Source organism: Siphateles boraxobius, unplaced genomic scaffold (assembly GCF_051911475.1).
Source record: "Siphateles boraxobius isolate OS27281-9 unplaced genomic scaffold, OSU_SipBor_1 204, whole genome shotgun sequence".
In the NCBI taxonomy this organism is placed as follows: Eukaryota; Metazoa; Chordata; class Actinopteri; order Cypriniformes; family Leuciscidae; genus Siphateles; species Siphateles boraxobius.
In genome coordinates this window covers 4678385-4691960 of record NW_027508816.1, presented here as the reverse complement: position 1 = coordinate 4691960, position 13576 = coordinate 4678385, and the positions used below count along the sequence as shown (strand labels likewise).

The following is a 13576-nucleotide window of genomic DNA, read 5'->3' as shown; positions in this document are numbered from 1 at the left end:
CTAGCCTGCAAGGCGGGAACTTCCGGGTTTTAAACCTAACAAATGTGGACGGAGAGGCCCAGCCTGCCCCCTCAAAAATGTCATGCATGGAAATTCCGCTGGACCAAGCCCACGACGAGGCCGCACCTCTGGTGGAATGCGAGACCTATAAGCAGATGCGATAGCTTCCACTATCCATCTAGACAGGCTCTGTTTCGAGGCGGCGAGACCCTTGGTGCGCCCACCAAACGAGACAAAGAGCTGTTCTGAACGCCTGAAAGGGGCAGAGCGCGTAATGTAAGACCTCAGCGCCCTGACGGGGCAGAGGAGATTAACATCACCCTCACCATTGGATGCTGGCAGAGCCGATAGAGAAATTACCTGCGCTCTGAAGGGAGTGGCCAACACTTTAGGGACACAACCATGCCTTGGCTTGAGGATGACTTTAGAGTCATTTGGCCCGAACTCAAGACATGTAGCGCCAACAGATTGCGCGTGTAAATCCCCCTCACGTTTGACTGATGACAGAGCTGTCAGAAAAACGGGTATGAGCGAGAGGTACTTTAGATCCAAAGAGTCTATCGGTTCAAAGGGGAAAACTTTCAGGGCCTCTAGGACCAATGAAAGATCCCACATGGGAACCGACGGGGGTCGGGGGGATTCATCCTTCTGGCTCCTCTAAGGAAGCGGATGACGAGCTCATTTCTTCCTACTGACTGACCGCGCGTCGACTCAGTGAACGCTGCATCGGCCGCCACATATACTTTAAGCGTGGATGGGGACCTGCCCTTATCCAACAGCTCTTGAAGGAAGCCAAGCAACCATGGGACCCCACACGTTCGTGGGTCTAGATCTCTATCAGCACACCATTTGGAGAAAAATTATCATTTAGACGCGTAAAGCCACCTCGTAGAGGGAGCTCTGGATTGCGTAATCGTGTTCATCACTACTTCTGGCAGGACAACCGGTATCCGTTGATTAACCATACGTGCAGAGACCAGCGCTCTGGATGGGGATGCCAGATGGTATTGCTGAGACCAGCGCTCAGCTGCAGCTGAGTCCATACAGCTCAGCATTCTTGAAACGTTTTCAGAGAAGCGACGCTGCCCTTCTGGAAAGACGCGGCCAGGTGTCGCACACGGCGCGCGCTGTGTCCATAAACGGCTGTCATAGCCACAGAGTCCTGTTCTATCCCCAGAAAGGAAACTGACTAACTGGGCAGTAATGAGCTCTTGGTCCAGTTGACCGTGAGACCCAGGCTTTCCAGATGACTGAGGAGCACTGTTCTGTGAGATAACAGTTTTATCTCTGACTGTGCCAGAATCAGCCAATCGTCCAAATAATTCGGAATCCGCATGCCTGATTTCTCAGGGGAGCGAGAGCCGCGTCCATACATTTCGTAAAGTACAGGGTGCTAAAGACGGGCCGAACGGGAGGAGGGTGTATTGATATATCTGGCCATCTCAAGAATGGCCTGTGACGGGGTATTATCTGAATCTGAAAGTAAGCATCTTTCAGATCGATAGATATAAACCAGTTCCTCGGGCGAATTTGCGCGAGGATTTGTCTGGTCGTGAGCATTTTGAACGGTCTTTTCATGAGAGCTTTGTACAAATATCTCCGCTCTAAGATAGGTCTTAGAGCTCCGTCCTTCTTGGGTACGAGAAAATAGCGGCTGTAAAGCCTTACTCGCTCAAAGAAGGAGGTACTGGTTCTATAGCCCCTTTGCACAGCAGTTTGGCCATTTCTGCACGGAGTAGATGCGCTACTTCCGTGCTCACTGTCGTCTCGGTCCGTGCTCGAGAGCTAGGGGGACGACGAGCGAACTGAAGCGAATAGCCCTGTCTTATTGTGCTTATCACCCACTCTGATATCCCTGGAATCGCTTCCCATGTTTTTACATGTATAGCTAGGGGCAGAATGGCCTCCAAGTTCCGATCGCCGCACTTCGTGGGCTCGGGAAACTGAACCGGAGGTCTGGGCGCTGCGCACGCGCCCTCTGCGCTCGAATACGGCGGCTCTCTGACAGCGGTAGCTGGCTGTTTCATACGTGACGTCCCGATTGCTTTGAATGGGGAACGTTTTATGATACGCGAGCGGCGCCTGGGGCAAAAAGTTTGTTAGTAAGCGTGAGCGCTCGTGAGCGGGCACGTAACTTATATTCATATGTGACGTACCGTTTGCTTTGAATGGGGAACGTTTTGTGATCACTTTGTGATGCGCGAGCGGCGCCTGGGGCGAGGTGTTTATTAGCAAGCGTGAGCGCTCGTGAGCGGGCACATAACTTGCATTCATAACCTGACCGATATGAGGCTGTTTTGGCCGTGCAACAGAGCGGGCAGATATTAGGCGTGGGCACGTAGTTGTGGGCATGTTTCCTACATCTAACACTCAAGCGGCATTCGCCAGCTTTAGGAGAGTGGGCTCTGTGAGAGCGAGAGACACGGGTATAGTGCTTGTGTGTAGGAGTGAACACTGAGATGTGGGCACCCTTTCTACACTTATGCCACCATCGGCCTGAGCCGGATAACCAGACATCATACCCTTCTTTGTGATGGGCGAGCAGCGCCGGGCGTTTATTAGTAAGCGTGAGCGCTCGTAAGTGGGCACGAAACTTACATTCATAGCCACGGGCAGAATAGCCTCCGGGTTCCGGTCGCCACACTTCATGGGCTCGGAAAACTGAACCGGAGGTATGTCCGGCGCGCGCGCCCTCGGTTCATGAATACGGCGGCTCGCTGACAGCGAAGGCTGGCTGTTTCACGTGACGTCCCGGTTGCTTTGAACGGGGAACGTTTTGAGATAACTTTGTGATGCGGGAGCATTGCCGGGCGTTTACTAGTAAGAGTGAGCGCTCGTAAGCGGGCACGTAACTTACATTCGTAACCTGACCGATATGAGGCTGTTTTGGCCGCGTGACAGAGCGGACAGAGAGTAGGCGTGAGCACAGAGTTGTGGGCACATTTCCTACATCTAGCACTCGAGCGGCATTTGCCAGCTTTATGAGAGTGTGAGTGTGAGAGACACAGGGGTATCGTGCTTGCGTGTAGGGGTGAACACTGAGATGTAGGCACATTTTCTACACTTAGAGCACCACGGCATGAGCCGGATAGCCAGACGTTATACTCTTGAGAAATTTTAGGCAAGCGGGTTGCATTACTGGCTCGTTGGCTGCCGAAAACATCGCTGCAGTAGCCTTTCTAAGGGGACTGACAATGCGAGATGTTTCAATGGTGGTCCGGCCGCGGCGGGACTCAACCATCTTTGAGAGATTTGTCTGGGTTGCCGTAGCAACGGCGGTTGTTTGCAGGCGAGCGGGTTGCATTACAATCTCGTTGGCTGCCGAATAGACCGCTGCAGTAGCCTTTGTAGCCTAGGAGGTGGCGGAGTGATGAGAACTCGACCACTCCTCGCTGTCCGATGCCAGGATGGAACAGCTGTCAACTGGGTCCATTCCTTCAGCTTCGTCCCCTGAGGCGGCGCCAGTGAGGGTCGAAGCCGGCAGCTGCGCGTTCGGGAGGGGCGGAGAAGGAGAGAGAGAAGCTGGCGGGATGCAATCCGGCGAGCTCTTCAGTGTGACCTCAGGTTTCGCTCGCTTCTGTGAACGGCGCTTCTTCTTGCGCGGTCCAGAGGGCGGAGTGACAGCGTCCGTGGTGAAAGCTTCGAGTCGAGCCCGCAGGGTCGACAGCGGAAGTGCTTCACAGTGCATGCAGCCTCCCAAATCCAGGGCGAGGGCTGCGTCGTCTGGGCCCAGGCAGAGAGCGCAAATTACATGGCGGTCTCCGGCGCTGAGCGGGGCTCTGCACGAGCAGCAGGAAAGGCGAGGCATTTTGAGAAAAACGCTCGCGCTCTTTTAGATAGAGAGAGTGAGTGTCGCAGCGACGAACACTAACAGGATAAAAGCACTAGAAAGGATACTCGACGCCAGATGGCGTAGCAGGCACGGAAGGCTGGAGGCGGCGAAGATGGCCGGCTTCTTCAGGCGCTTTCCTCTGCGTGCTGGTCGCTAGTTTCAACAGCGGACGGCTTCTCTTAGAGTCCAGCAATGCGGAGAGCTTCGCTGAAGATGATGAAATCAGTGATGCAGCCCCTGAGCCTGACTTTTATACACTAAGCCATCCCCATTTTGGCGGGCTGTGACGCGTAGAGGGCGCGACGTCACACACGAGGCTCAGTGGTAGGCTGCAGCGGTTGCCGCAGGGCAGCCAATGGGCACGCAAGATAGCCTGCTCTAGGTCTGCTGGCTGCTGCACTGCGTTGACAATATATGAAAAATTAAGGATAATTTTTGGCTTCAATATCTCGAGAAAAGATGACTTTACCCGTAGCGAAAGCAACTTACGCAATACGAGAGAACCTCTCGTAAGAGAACTCATCTTTTTAAAACTGCTTATATTGACTGTCATGATTAGCATTTTATTGTGTTGTACTGTAATGATTATTTTTGCATTACTCTTGTACTTCTGTATTTGTTTTTACTGTCTGTAGCGCTTTGGGTTTTAGAAAAGCACATTATAAATAAAATATGTTATTATTATTATCATCGATTGTACATTGTTTCATTGTTTCACATTGTGACTGTTAAAAAATTCATTTATTATTGTGCATAGTGTATGATTTAACTTTTTCCGATGGTCTAGTGTTAAAAAAATAAATATATATATATTTTTTTTAAATCACAATATATTGCAATATCGAATTGCAATACATATCGTATCGGCAGCCAAGTATCGTGCAAGTACTGAATCAGGGGAGAGGTGTACGTCCCAGCCCTATAATGTGTGCAGTGCAGACTGTGAAGTGTTCGATCATTTTATTCAATTCTGTACATTTCCTACCAGTTAGACCTACCTGGAAATCTTAAAGTACTGTTGACAAGATAACATGAGACAAAACAACTAAAACAATATCTTTTCTATAGTCATTTTAAAGCATGTTGTGAATATCTCAACACTTACCAAATTATACAGTTCATTGCTTCCTACATCCAGTATTTCAAGTTTCTGAAGTTGAGATATAGACCTGATTGAAACAAAATGGAATAAACATTCATTTGCTTTTGACTTATGCGTGAACACACACACACAAATGTACTGAAACACACACATAACATTGTGAGTTGTGTACTTACTCCGGTAAATACGTCAGCAAGTTCTCTCTGAGTTCCAGTGATACCAAGTTACAGAGGCTAGATTAAAAATAAAAAAATAACATTGCATAATTAAGTGTATGCGTAAATTTAAACTTTAAATTCAAAGCCACAAATAGGACGAATGATGCTTGCTTCCATGTTCATCTGTCTTTAGTGTGTAATGTTGCTGTTTGAGCATGAAGAAGCTCCTGTTCTTCTCTACATCAGTGTCAGTGTTTCTGAACTCCTGAAACGCCTCCATTGTAGTCTTGAGTTTCTTCCGGGTACGAACACGTCACAATATTCCTCATTATATTAATAATACGCAGAATAAAGGGGCGGGGCCTGGTTGAGTTAGTTAGTAGTGTGTTAAAGTGGCGGTTATGGTAAGGGGCGGGACATTTCCCCAAACACACTCGAAACGCTTGACCAATCACAACACACTGATCCAGCCGACCAATCAGAGAACAGTGTGCTTTTCAGAAGGAGGGGCTTCATAGAGACAGGAAGTAAACAGAGCGTTACTGACAGACTGGGAAGAGAGGAGCCGCAACAATGGAGAATATGAGGAAAATAATCAACATTCAAGCAGGAAAACCTGTTCTAGGAGAGCCTGAAAACAACAAGACTGTAAAAAGACTTCCTCTGGTGCTCTTCGCGTGTCGGTCAAATATGACCGAAAATCATTTTTTTATTTCAATTAAAATAATGTACTATATTTTAGTTCGATAATGTTTCTTAATTAATATTTTGTATTTTTAGGGGATTTTATGGTACTAAATTACATTTACGCTGTATTTAATAATCCATTAATTCACTTTTTGAGCACAACATTTCCAACTTAAACTATGGTATATATTGAATGCTTAGAGCAACAGACTTTAGTTGGATCTCTTTTCAAAGACGACACTTGGCAGATTATAAAAGTTTCAAAAAGTCAACTTAAAAATAGTTACAGAATTTTACATTTATTGTTATGAAAAATGTGCAAAAATACTATTTTCTAATTTTATATGAAATATATATTTTCAAAAACATATTTTGCTCTAAAACTGTGAGAAAATCAAAGCCATAAATCTAAACAAGTTGTGTTCAAAAAATGGACTTTCAGTAAGTTTGTTTGGCCGCAGTACCAAAGGTTTCCACTAGATGAAATTCGTCACCCGTTCATTTCCAATGTGCTCATTTTTGACCACGAGGAGCACAAGTGTGACTATAAACCAAGTTTCGTTCCATTCTGATGAAGAAAAAATTTATATAAAAAATAAAACAATGTAAAAATTTTCAGCCAAAATGACAGAAAAAGCCAAAAAGGCCAGAGGAAAAAAAAATGGCCAAAAGCGCCCACCTTCACATATACATTTTAGTCTTCAAATCACTCGTCGTGCTTTTCTTTGTATCTAAGAGCAAAGCATCACCAACACAGGCCTACTTATTCATAATCTTCTGTTAAAAACAAGATCCAATGGGACAAGGTTCCTCTATCAGGGCGAGGCGTTGAGGGAAGAACACACACACACATCCTGAGATACCAATCTGATAGTGTCGTCAGCTGATCCAAACACAGCCCAGTTGATTTATTCCAAGGCTTCCCGGGGGGTTTCCGCCATTTAAAACCTGATATGCTTTTAAAAACAATAACTACACCAAATTAAGTAACAGTGAACGGGAGGTCAAGTGGACTTCCCCGCTCAAACCAAACACAAGCCAGTCATTCAGAGATAAAAACTCACATTTCTAGAAAAACAACTTTCAGGGTTAAAGGTTTTAATTTATCAGTGGAGTGATCCAAAAACAAATGAAAAAAGTAAGAGGAGAGTGTGTCTGTTTGACCTCTTCAGTCAGTCGGCTTGAGTTAGAGGACGGGAATCGCTGTTATTCGTCACTATAACTCTACGGAAATTTAATCAAAGAGCAGAAGGGACGAGGGTTCAGCACGCTTTCAGACGTCTGGAGCTCAAGGCTACAGAGACAGCTAAACTCACACACACACGCACACACACACACACATTAATCAGGTTTGTCTCCTGAAATGAAAACGGAGAGAATGAAAGAGGATTATTGGTCGAGGCTGTAGCGAATGGAGTATTTCAATTCCACAAACTAAAGCCTTTGAATACCGCAGTAATAATAGGTTTCTGCCTGCATTGCAGGGGGAAATGTTGGCATTGATGCACATTAATGTTTTTGCGGTTGATACAGTTGTGTGATGTGTGTGATGAGGAAACTGCAGTGTGTTCACTGACAGCTTAGATCATAAGGCAGTATTAAGCACTCTGGGATTGATATTTATAAAAATCTCAAGTCGTTCTGCCTCTTCTCTCTCCATAAAGCCAGATGAAACAATAAACATGGAAAGGGAAACCTCTTATTTCTCTTTCAGGCATTATTATTGTGTTTAAGGTTATGGTTTGGATGGTTCTTTGACTAAAAGTGGCATTTTTGTGTTTGTATACATAAATACAGGTCCTTCTCAAAAAATTAGCATATTATGATAAAGTTCATTATTTTCCATAATGTAATGATGAAAATTAAATTTTTATAAATTTTAGATTCATTGCACACCAACTGAAATATTTCAGGACTTTTATTGTTTTAATACTGATGATTTTGGCATACAGCTCATGAAAACCCAAAAGTCCTGTCTCAAAAAATTAGCATATCATGAAAAGGGTCTCTAAACGAGCTATTAACCGAATCATCTGAATCAACTAATTAACTCTAAACACCTGCAAAAGATTCCTGAGGCTTTTAAAAACTCCCAGCCTGTTTCATTACTCAAAACCGCAATCATGGGTAAGACTGCCGACCTGACTGCTGTCCAGAAGGCCATCATTGACACCCTCAAGCAAGAGGGTAAGACACAGAAAGAAATTTCTGAACAAATAGGCTGTTCCCAGAGTGCTGTATCAAGGCACCTCAGTGGGAAGTCTGTGGGAAGGAAAAAGTGTGGCAAAAAACTCTGCACAACGAGAAGAGGTGACCGGACCCTGAGGAAGATTGTGGAGAAGGACCGATTCCAGACCTTGTGGGACCTGCGGAAGCAGTGGACTGAGTCTGGAGTAGAAACATCCAGAGCCACCGTGCACAGGCGTGTGCAGGAAATGGGCTACAGGTGCCGCATTCCCCAGGTCAAGCCACTTTTGAACCAGAAATAGCGGCAGAAGCGCCTGACCTGGGCTACAGAGAAGCAGCAATGGACTTCAGGCATTTTGGAATTTCCTTCTCCCCAGTCTTCCTCCAGACTCTGCCACCTTGATTTCCGAATGACATGCAAAATTTGCTTTCATCTGAAAAAAGTACTTTGGACCACTGAGCAACAGTCCAGTGCTGCTTCTCTGTAGCCCAGGTCAGGCGCTTCTGCCGCTGTTTCTGGTTCAAAAGTGGCTTGACCTGGGGAATGCAGCACCTGTAGCCCATTTCCTGCACACGCCTTGGCACGGTGGCTCTGGATGTTTCTACTCCAGACTCAGTCCACTGCTTCCGCAGGTCCCCCAAGGTCTGGAATCGGTCCTTCTCCACAATCTTCCTCAGGGTCCGGTCACCTCTTCTCGTTGTGCAGAGTTTTTTGCCACACTTTTTCCTTCCCGCAGACTTCCCACTGGGGTGCCTTGATACAGCACTCTGGGAACAGCCTATTTGTTCAGAAATTTCTTTTTGTGTCTTACCCTCTTGCTTGAGGGTGTCAATGATGGCCTTCTGGACAGCAGTCAGGTCGGCAGTCTTACCCATGATTGCGGTCTTGAGTAATGAAACCGGCTGGGAGTTTTTAAAAGCCTCAGGAATCTTTTGCAGGTGTTTAGAGTTAATTAGTTGATTCAGATGATTAGGTTAATAGCTCGTTTAGAGACCCTTTTCATGATATGCTAATTTTTTGAGATAGGAATTTTGGGTTTTCATGAGCTGTATGCCAAAATCATCAGTATTAAAACAATAAAAGACCTGAAATATTTCAGTTGGTGTGCAATGAATCTAAAATAAATGAAAGTTTAATTTTTATCATTACATTATGGAAAATAATGAACTTTATCACAATATGCTAATTTTTTGAGAAGGACCTGTATATAAAAGGCAGGCACAAAAAATGGTTATGAGAAATTGTCATGAAAAGACACAATCCGAAAAAAATTCAGATAATTTTCTGATAAAAAATTGATCATCCCCCCATGGATGGATGGAGGGATGGATGAGAGATTGATGGATGGAGGGAGGGATAGATGGAGGGAGGGATGTAGGGATGGATGTAGGGATGGAGGGATGGAAGGAGGAATGGATAAAGGGGCGGACGGAGGAATGGATGGATGGAAGAATGGATGGATGGAGGGATGGATGTAGGGATGGATGGATGGAAGAATGGATGGATGGAGGGATGGATGGATGTAGGGATGGATGTAGGGATGCATGAGGGATGGAAGGAGGAATGGATGGAGGGATGGACGGAGGAATGGATGGATGGAAGAATGGATGGATGGAGGAATGGATAGAGGAATGGATGGAAGGAGGGATGGATGGAAGGAGGGATGGATGGAGGAATGGATGGAGGGATGAATGGATGGAAGGAGGGATGGATGGAGGAATGGATGGATGGATGGATGGAGAGATGGATGGAGGGATGGATGGAGGGATGGATGGATGGAGGAATGGATGGATGGATGGATGGATGGAGGGATGGATGGAGGGATGGATGGAAGGAGGGATGGATGGACGGAAGGAGGGATGGATGGAGGCATGGATGGAGGGATGAATGGATGGATGGATGGATGGAGGGATGGATGGATGGAGGGGTGGATGGAAGGAGGGATGGATGCGTGGATGGAAGGAGGGATGGATGGAGGAATGGATGGATGGAGGGATGGATGGATGGAAGGAGGAATGGATGGAGGGATGGAAGGAGGGATGGAAGGAGAGATGGACGGAGCGATGAATGGATGGAAGGAGGGATGGATGGAGGGATGGATGGAGGGATGGATGGAAGGAGTGATGGATGGATGGAAGGAGGAATGGATGGAGAGATGGACGGAGCGATGAATGGATGGAAGGAGGGATGGATGGAGGGATGGATGAGGGATGGATGGAAGGAGTGATGGATGTCTATATTTAGTGTACTGATTTGGCCCGCTATCCAGTTTTATTTATATTTTTTTGTAATCATTATTATTATTTTATTCTGTATGTTTGCCTGTCCAATATACTAAAGTGATCATTTCTGAATTCAGCCTTTGATAATAAATGGACAATAAAAACTCATGAATCTGTTAGTCTTGATTGGGACGCTACGATTTGGATCACAAATCCAAAAAAAAGAAAGAAAAAAAATATTTCTGTAAAAATATTGTAATTACGCAGTTATTACAGTACTAATTTTGACATTTAGAACATAAATATCTGGTATTTCATTCATTTTAATATAAAACAACAACACCACATTGTCTTAATGTAATACTTTGAATTTAAATTAACACACACACTACCTCATTCACACACACACACACACACTCTCACACTCTCCAAACACTCTCCAAACACTCTCCACACACTCTCCACACACTCTCCACACAACACACTCTCACACACACTCTCCACACACTCTCACACAACACACTACCTCACTCACACACACACACACACACACACACACACTCTCACACTCTCCACACACTCCACACACTCCACACACTCCACACACTCTCCACACACTCTCCACACACTCTCCACACACTCTCCACACACTCTCCACACACTCTCACACACTCTCACACAACACACTCTCACACAACACACTCTCACACAACACACTCTCACACAACACACTCTCACACAACACACTCTCACACAACACACTCTCCACACACTCTCCACACACTCTCCACACACTCTCACACAACACACTACCTCACTCACACACACACACTCTCACACTCTCCACACACTCTCCACACACTCTCCACACACTCTCCACACACTCTCCACACACTCTCCACACACTCTCCACACACTCTCACACTCACACACTCACACACTCACACTCTCCACACACTCTCACTCTTCACACACTCTCACACAACACTCTCACACAACACACTCTCACACAACACACTCTCACACAACACACTCTCACACAACACACTCTCACACAACACACTCTCACACAACACACTCTCCACACACTCTCCACACTCTCACACACTCTCCACACACTCTCACACACACTCTCCACACACTCTCACACACACTACCTCACTCACACACACACACTCTCACACTCTCCAAACACTCTCCAAACACTCTCACACACACTACCTCACTCACACACACTCTCCACACACTCTCCACACACTCTCCACACACTCTCCACACACTCTCCACACACTCTCCACACACTCTCCACACACTCTCCACACACTCTCCACACACTCTCCACACACTATTCACACACACTACCTCACTCACACACTCTCCACACACTCTCCACACACTCTCCACACACAACACACTCTCCACACACTCTCACACAACACACACTCACACACACACAACCTCAAACTCTCCACACACTCTCGACACACTAACTCTCCACACACTCACACTCTCCACACACTCTCACACAACACACTCTCACACACTCCACACACACTCTCCACACACAACACACTCTCACACAACACACTCTCACACAACACACTCCACACACACTCTCCACACACACACTCTCACACAACACACTCTCACACAACACACTCTCACACAACACACTCTCACACAACACACTCTCACACAACACACTCTCACACAACACACCCTCACACACTCCACACACACTCTCACACAACACACCCTCACACACTCCACACACACTCTCCACACACACACTCTCCACACACAACACACTCTCACACAACACACTCTCACACAACACACACACTCTTACACACACTCTTACACACACTCTCCACACACACTCTCCACACACATAAAATAACGTTGTCCATGGTTTCAAATGTATCAGGAGACAAACCTGGGGGGGGAGTGTGTGTGTGTGTGTGTGTGTGTGTGTGTGTGTGTGTGTGTGTGTGAGAGAGATTTCCTGGCCTGAAATTGTCCCAGTCGGCCCTGATCAACACACAATATCGTTCACTTTATTATGAGCGTGCTGTTCATCAGATGGAAAAAAAAATCACTGTGAAATGGACTCTAACGATATCGCTCCTCTGTGCCGCTATCATTATAGTTATGGTGTGTAATCTGCTATTCTTTTATCGTCCTTCATGTGAACGGGCATTTACCTGGAAAATCAACTCACTGTTCATAGAATGAATAATCAGAGAATTTCTATAGACACTTTCTGCAGGGTCAGACAGAGATAGAGGGACGACGGGCACGGAAGAGGAAATTACACCGGAAATGAAGAGAGCCATTGAATCACACAAGAGAGAAAACAAGAGTTACCCAGACGCTTCCCAAATTTCAATCTGAATGAAGTCCAAGTTACTAAGGAGTCAATGCTGAGGTGATATTAACACACCCTGGAATAACAGAGACACTCACAGGCATGCGCACTGTTTTAAGGAAACAATGTGTCATCCTGGAGATAAACTGTGTCCTGGAGAAGATAAAGAAGTACAGACAAACATCGACTAAACTACAATAAACACAGACTGGAAGTCTAAGTGAACATTAGAAATGTCCTCGAGGATGTTTTTGTTTAAAGTGCCTCTATTGTGCTATTAGGTTGATAATGTTGTTCTGGCATCTCCTACAACAGGTTTATACTCATCCAAGTTCAAAAACACAATTTAATTTTCTCATAATATCCACTGCAGCATCAGCTCTTTTCTCACAGTCTGAAACAGTTTGTTTCAGTCTGATTGGTCAGATGGCCCAGTCTGTTGTGATTGGTCTACTCTGTTCTGATTGGTCAGATGGCCCAGTCTGTTGTGATTGGTCAGATGGCCCAGTCTATTGTAACTGCTCTACTCTGTTCTGATTGGCCAGATGGCCCAGTCTATTGTGATTGGTCTACTCTGTTCTGATTGGTCAGATGGCCCAGTCTGTTGTGATTGGTCTACTCTGCTCTGTTCTGGTTGGTCAGATGGCCCAGTCTATTGTGATTGGTCTACTCTGTTCTGATTGGTCAGATCGCCCAGTCTGTTGTGATTGGTCGATAGCTTACAGTGCGTGTTGGAAACCAAACACTCACTATCATATCTGAATTTTGTTTCTTCCTAAACACTTGATGCACAGTAATACGAAAAGTAACGACATTCATTTTCAGCCAATGAAGACCATAGGCTGGCATTATGTAAATTTGTTACAAACCTACGCAGGTTCAGCAGGAAGCGAGACTGGAATGACTGACGACTCGTTTCAGGCAGTTCAAAATCGCTCCTTTCTTTTGGGAAATGATAACTTCGAGATCTTGATCTTTGAGACTTTGTGATCTTTTACATTCAAAACAGCTCTATTCAT

The 13576-nt window shown here is 45.7% G+C and overlaps 1 protein-coding gene across 1 annotated transcript in view; it reads right to left on the bottom strand.

Moving 5' to 3' along the window:
- LOC143745523 (leucine-rich repeat-containing protein 1-like) overlaps positions 1-13576 on the bottom strand; it is a 62211-nt gene that overhangs the window by 23220 nt on the left and 25415 nt on the right. Inside the window, exons 5-6 of the mRNA XM_077237650.1 lie at positions 5111-5167; positions 4938-5001 (exon numbers count right to left, since the gene is read on the bottom strand). Coding sequence (XP_077093765.1) covers positions 4938-5001; positions 5111-5167 — 121 coding nt within the window. The remainder of the gene's footprint in view (positions 1-4937; positions 5002-5110; positions 5168-13576) is intronic.